Source organism: Solanum lycopersicum, chromosome 6, assembly GCF_036512215.1.
Source record: "Solanum lycopersicum chromosome 6, SLM_r2.1".
NCBI classification, from domain to species: domain Eukaryota; kingdom Viridiplantae; phylum Streptophyta; class Magnoliopsida; order Solanales; family Solanaceae; genus Solanum; species Solanum lycopersicum.
Window position 1 is genome coordinate 34,419,485 of NC_090805.1, and position 6,765 is coordinate 34,426,249.

At 32.8% G+C, this 6,765-nt stretch overlaps 1 protein-coding gene across 2 annotated transcripts; it reads right to left on the reverse strand.

The window, feature by feature from the left end:
• Positions 1-2,559: 2,559 nt before the first annotated feature.
• On the reverse strand, positions 2,560-6,526 carry LOC101253092 (glycerol-3-phosphate dehydrogenase [NAD(+)] 2, chloroplastic). Of its 2 annotated transcripts, XM_004240810.5 has the most exons (9): positions 6,180-6,522; positions 5,623-5,759; positions 5,363-5,468; positions 4,942-5,143; positions 4,781-4,868; positions 3,976-4,123; positions 3,331-3,480; positions 3,106-3,255; positions 2,560-2,976 (listed from the first exon to the last, which is right to left on the reverse strand). In XM_004240810.5, exons 1-9 carry the CDS (start codon positions 6,423-6,425, stop codon positions 2,962-2,964), a joined length of 1,242 nt encoding a protein of 413 aa, XP_004240858.1. In that variant the 5' UTR covers positions 6,426-6,522; the 3' UTR covers positions 2,560-2,961. The 2 variants fall into 2 exon arrangements, with proteins under 2 accessions (XP_004240858.1, XP_019070066.1); XM_019214521.3 differs by lacking the exons at positions 5,363-5,468; positions 5,623-5,759 and having other exon boundaries at positions 6,180-6,526.
• Positions 6,527-6,765: the final 239 nt, after the last annotated feature.

Genomic DNA, 6,765 nt, shown 5'->3' on the forward strand with positions numbered 1-6,765 from the left:
AAATTAGTTGAAGCGTTCAAAGCTCCACAAAAAGAACACTTTCCTTCAACATATAATTATTCTCTTTTGTGTAATGAATTAGTCCAAGACCTAGAATATTGTTTTTTTGTCTCAACTCTCTTTCAGTACACTAATCTCAATATAAACACAACATAGTACTTCTCATCTTTTCTACCTTCTTTCTCTTGTTCATTTCTCGTTCTACTAGGTTAAGATCAACACTATTTATAGGTGAAGAATTCTTATTTGCGGTGAATATGAAGATCCTGTGGTAGAATATTGGGTTAATAAATGAATTTAAGGTTACATAAGTTATATGGAATAATGAATGCAAAAATGTGTTAAAGTAATAGGAGTTGCAGGGAAAATTATGGCCATATTCTACCATTAACTCATATGAGTAATAATAAAGCATAAGATGCCACTCAATAATAGGAGTAATACAATCTAGAAATTCACATGAGTTATTCATTTCATGTTAAAATGCTGAAGCACTTTGCTTCAACAAGTTCTATTATCATCCTGATTAACCTCTTATTTAATCAACCTCTTATTTGTTTGCATTTAATGGAGGTTTAAATTTTAATCATTCAGATTCAACCTATTAAGTTTGTTTTGTTTTTAGGCCTGAATCTGAATTATTCAGATTCAGCCCATTAAGTTAATTTGTTTTATTTTTTAAAAAAATCTCTTAATGGATCTGAAGAGGTCTGAATGAATCAAATTTGTAGGAGACTCTTAATAATATTCAGACTCATTTAATAAGTTATCGAATAATAACATTGCTTCTCTGCTTTAAGCTTATTTTTTTATCTCATAACAAAAATCTTTCTTTCTCTCTTTTCTCAATCAAACACCATCTTTTCCTCTTGAATTGGTAAGTTTTTATAAATCCTTTCAAGTTTTTTTATACTAGTTTCAGAAACGTGCATTGCACGTTTGTCCCATATAATTATTATAAAGTTGAATTATTATATAATGTTGAAATTAGAAATATTAGTTTTACTAATTTATATTTCATTAATTAAATAAAATTCATAATAATCGAATAGTACATTGAGTATCAAGCAAGAAATATGGAAAAATAATTATATTACTATAGCATCTAATAATATGTATATATCTATATGACTTATCCTTAATAATCTCTCATTACGCTCCATATTAGTAAGTACATAAATATATAGCTACTTAAAGAAACTATATTAGTAAGGAAAGTTAAAAGTAAATAAATATTATAAAAGTACATTTAAAAACGAATCTAAATGTCTTAAATTAGTAATTTCAGCACTAATAAAAATAGACTTATAGCATTCATAATTTCATAGAAGATTATATTAAAGAAGTATAATCGGTAAAGAATACAAAAAAATTAAACAGATAAGAATAAATAAAACATTCATATCCTTCTTAAAACTTTTATTATAACAATATATATAGTGAAAAGAAATACACAAGGAGTAGAGTTTTTTTTCTCCCGTAACAAAAAAAAATCTAAAATGGTAAAGATAAAATTTATGATACAAAATATCATTCTAATGAGGATCAACAAATATTAATATTTCAAAATAAAAAAAAAAGTACCTGAAAATTGTCTGATGATTCACATCAACATGAAGCAAGTGGTAAAGAAAAATTATTTTTTCATGATACATATATATAGCTAAAGATTCATTAGATGAGATGAAATGGTGAAGAGTTGTTTAAGTTAATTTTCAGAAGTTAAGTGATCTTAGACATTGGGTAGAGGGAAAGGTAATTGTTTTTACTAATAATTCAATACATTTATTTATACTAACTAAAGAGAGAGGATAACAAATTTAATCATTTAATCACATTAATTATAGAGAAAGAATGGATAATTTTTATTTTTTAAAAAAAGTAATTCCTAACAATTTCCTATGAAATAATTTCTAACAATTTTCTATAAAATATTTTTGTCTTTAAAAGTTTGACTTTACACCTTCTTATTTTTAGTATAATATAATATAATTATTACTTAGTATGTAAATAATTAGAATTTAAACCATTGTGTCTAGATGCATGTATTTAAATATGCTTATTTAATATTAATTATATATTAATATTTAATTTAATTTAGGAATAAAATATGGACAAAATGATAATTCAACTTTTAAGTTAGGAGCTTCCCACTTATAATAATATATGATTAATAATTTTCTTGTATTGACTGTGTCAATAACACTGTTGGTGTATTGGTGTTTATCAGGGTTTTAGAATGAAAAAAATTATACTCCAAATCATGATTATTAAAACTTTTAAAACTTTTTTTTAATCAAAAGTGATATATTTTGTTGAAATGAAATTTTTATGATATTTTATTAATTTAATGTTTATTTCATATTCACATTTAGATATTAAAAACAAACAACATTAACTATTTAGCGTTGAGATTTAGTTACGTTCAAATAAAAAGGCTAAAAGTGGCTACTATCTCACCCGAATACAATGTACTGCAACATCTGGATACACTCCAGCCTCTTCCAAATAAAGAAGAAAAGAGAAAACAACCCAAGAATTAATAAACAAAGAGGTCTGTTAGGGAAAACAAATACGTACTAAATTTTATATTTGCCGTACTGTTTTTACAGTTTCATTAGCTCACTATCAAATTACAAAAATGGAACTAATACATTCACTCGATTGGTGTTGTTATATTGATGACTATATCTAATTACAAGCTGCAGCTTCCACCAAAATTATCATAGGCATATTTGGGCAAGTGTAACTAATAACATGGTAAAAAGGAACTCAGACAGATTCCATCGCCATAAACTTGGAGATTGTCAGCACTGTGCAGCCCTGTAAACAGGTGACCATCATTATCCAACTTGTTGATTGTGAGCCTCAAGCAGCAAACTAAGCCAGCCAGTCACAATTTGTATATACATGTTCAGCTGTCATCCAGCAACTATTAGTCTTTCTAACACCACTGCTTCTTTAAACTTCTTCAACCTTCAAATTAAAATCAAAACAACTGATAGTCAGTAATAGAGATCGTATGAAATTGTTTCTAGAGTCACATTGTCACGACAAAGTCCCTTTTGGTAATTGACCATAAAGCATGCAAATAGTGGGAGCAACCTGAGGGAGGTTCATCAATTCAAAAACAGCTTTTGTGGGTGTTAATTCATTGTCAATAATCCTTGCAACTGCAGTTAAAACTGGCATTTTGACCTTGTACTTCTGTGCTAAAGCAATCACAGCTCCAGCTGTTGCAACACCTTCAGCTACCTAAATATGTAGTTGCTGTTAAGAAGATAGAACAGACAAAGCCAAAAAATGATACAGCAACTCAATTTTTTGAACCTGATTCATTGAACTAAGTATATCGTCAAGTTTTTCGCCTGATCCTAGACGAACTCCAACTGTTCTGTTTCTTGAAAGGCTCACAAAGCATGTAAGCATAACATCTCCAGTTCCTGATAGACCAGTTAATGTTGTTGACTTTGCACCCATCTTAAAAGGAAAGAGAATAGTGTCAACCAGCATTTTAAGATAGAGATTATCAAGCTGACAGCTCAAAAACACATTCTTTAGGAAGTATGACCACATGGACTTGATACACTAAAGGATCTCCTAGAGGAGCTACCAAGCAGCGCAATACATGGGAATAGAAGAAGGAGAAATCTCTGTAGCAGTGCCTAATATCTCATACTCAGAATTAAAGCTTGAATTACAATAACAAGTCAAATAGCTGCTTGAGAGCTATGTTGCTCGGAGCTTAAATTACAATAACAAGTCATATAGCTGCTTGAGAGCTATGTTGCTAGGACTCTTCAAAATTATTGATGGGTACGTAACGGATTCTCCAAAAGTAGTGCGTTTTTGGAGGATCTGAAACGGGTGCAGCAACATTTTTGGAGAGTCTGAGCAACATAGCTTGAGAGTCCTGCAGAAAATTAGCAAACGGAAAATGCAGAAACTTCTAAGGTGTGATGGAGGCCTACTAACCTTTGTTGCCAACCATCGAATTTCAGAGCACCCTTGTGAAACAAGTGCAGCCATGGAATTATTACCAAGATTTAGTCCTTCCACAATGCCAGCTGCAATTGCCAACACATTTTTCAATGCACCTGCAATTTCAACCCCTGTAACATCACTGTAAGATCGGGAGTTACAAGCAAGCATTTGAACTGCAAAACCTTTAGAAATGTTAGCTTTGTACTCTCCTCCCTCCCTCCCTCCCTCCAAAGGTGTCCGAGGTACTCCAGCCACTTCTACACATAGTAGTCAAAGAACTTCTATAGCTATGTTTAAAACTACAAGATTCAAAAGTCTTATAGCCAATAACTAACATGTTTAAGATCACAGATTACATAAATCTTCCCTTCTTAAATTTCGTGTCCGATCAAATTACGTCATAGAAGTTGAAATGGAGAGAGTATATGATTCTGAGTCCAAAAATGCAACTAACATGACACAGAGGAGATCTAATCAGACAAAAGATGTCAGAATTTTAACAATTTCCTTCTTTGAAAAAATCGAACTGAAATAATTTTTCTTCAAAATGTTTCTTGAAGTACAAAACAAAAGAATTTTTTTTCCTGCTGATGATCTTCCAAGATCCATAAAACCCATCCAAAATCGAAAGCAGGAGATGCATCAAACAGATCCTGTTAGATCACTACATTATCATGCTTCCCTTCAAGATATGATACGACAGAAGGGAGAGTCAAAAAGCTCCCTAGCTTTGAGTGGTAATTCTCTATGATAGACTTGGAATCAATGTTTCTGCTCATACTACTGAATGAAATACCTTGATGTGTTGATTCTCAGATTTTTAGAAGCCATAAGTTGCTGGACGGAATTTGCTATCTTTTGGTCTTTTGAAGCCACTACCAGTGCTGCACAAGCAAAGAAAGATTACTTTTGAACTTCAAGCAATGGCAAAATAAATTCTAAAACAGTTCAAACAACCTGTTGGTAGTTTATTCATCAGCTCTAGTGCGAAGGAAGGACCAGATAGAACAACATAGGGTTGGCGAGGATTTTTCAGTGCTTTGGGAATTATCTGAGACATCGTTCTTAATGTGTTTAGCTCTAAACCCTTGCTAAGAGATATGAAAGGCAAGCCTGGATCAACATAGTTTGCAATTTCCTCAAGGAATGATGAGCTAAACTGCAAAAAGATATAATTGGTAAATGCACTACCTTCCTTAAAGGTTAAACTAGTTGCAAATATAAGAGATCAACCAAATCAGAACAAATGGACAAACTTTAGCTGCAAATCCAAGCAAATAAGGACCTTGACATGAGAGAGTAAGTTTGCTTCCATGGTTCCAAGCATAGTCTATCTTAGTAAAATCAAACAATGAACTAAAGAAAACATACAATATACCTGAACAGGTACAGCATGGAAGCAAAAATCTGCACCTAGCAGAGCAGCTTTTGCATCAGTAGTGGCAATGACATTTTTTGGTAGCTCGTGCTGTGGAAAATACTTACTGGAGCAAAAGAGATGGAAAAAGGTTATGAAGCACAAAATGAACGGACTGAGTAGAATTGGCTGGGAGTTTAGGTCCAGGCGATGTGTATGAGTTTGGTTATGTTAAAAGCCTAAAAGTATATCCAAGACCAGAATTAAAGGCAGAAACTCACCAGTTATGGTGTTCCTCATTTATCGATCGACAAACTTGAGGATCTCTTACTAGCATATTCACTTCCAACAGGGATTTTCTCGTTGCAACATGAGCTGCAATTGCTGTTCCGAAAGATCCACCTCCAAGTACCACTATCTAGGGCCCAAGGACATTACACATTGTATCAATCAGCACAAACATTTAATTCACCCAACCCAACAACCACCAAAAAGGGGAAAGGAAGAAAAACAACAAACTTAAAAACAAAGTTTTTTTCAACTTCTCTTTCTTTCTGCAGGGGGAGCATCAATAATTCATTTCTAATCAGACCGAAATAGAAAGCACACAAACCTTATCCCTAAGCAAATTTGATATGGTAAACTAATCAATTTACGATGCGCATAAACTACAATGCGGAAGCATAACATAAAGACGTCAAAGGCATCGAAATTCTAGTAGCGAAAAGAAAATCTAATTCGCAACATCCCACAAAGTAGACAACAGCAAAATGCCACATTGCAATGACGTCAGTGAAAAATGCGGAGAAGGAGTTCAAGTAAGTTAAAGAGTAATGACCTTATTAGTACGTTCAAGGACGTCAGTTTTAGCTCTAGACTGCAAAGAACGAGACCATCGGACGAGCTTCTCCCAAGCGAGTCGGACAATTTCCCGGCGTTCTTTTGGGCCATCAAGCGGCAGTACAAGGGTTTCAGTGTCCGGTTCCGACGGCTGAGGTTGAGCTCGAGGGGCGGCGAAACAGCGGAAACGAGGAGGAGAAAAGGGTGGTAAGCAGCGAAAAGGCGGTTCTAACAGACAAGTCATTGCTCTTTCTTTCTTGTTTGCTTCCTCGCAGTCACCGGCGCTATTTCTGCCTCCTTTTCATCATTTTATCCAATCTTTTTTTGCCTCGTGGCGCTCTTTTCCACGTTCACTATTTTTTTTATCCCTTTCCTTTCGGGTCATTTGGGTTATATTAAACTGAAGAAATAGTAACTTTCGCTTATAGTAAATATATAAAAAAAAATTGTATATATTATTGGTATAGTTTGCATAATTATAATTCATAGCAAATATAAATATATATAAAAGAAAGGAGTTGTATAATGTTGTTATAGATATACAAAAAAAACAATCATATTATCTACTTTGGTATACATATATA

What these genes read in the sequence shown, in the direction of transcription:
- LOC101253092 (XM_004240810.5), bottom strand. Translation starts at nt 6,425, where the DNA reads ATGACTTGTCTGTTAGAACCGCCTTTTCGCTGCTTACCACCCTTTTCT. An exon ending in TCCTTGAACGTACTAATAAG is followed by an intron (nt 5,760 to 6,179) that starts GTCATTACTCTT and finishes CTTGGGCCCTAG; the next exon opens with ATAGTGGTACTTGGAGGTGG. An exon ending in TCCATGCTGTACCTGTTCAG is followed by an intron (nt 5,144 to 5,362) that starts GTATATTGTATG and finishes ATCTTTTTGCAG; the next exon opens with TTTAGCTCATCATTCCTTGA.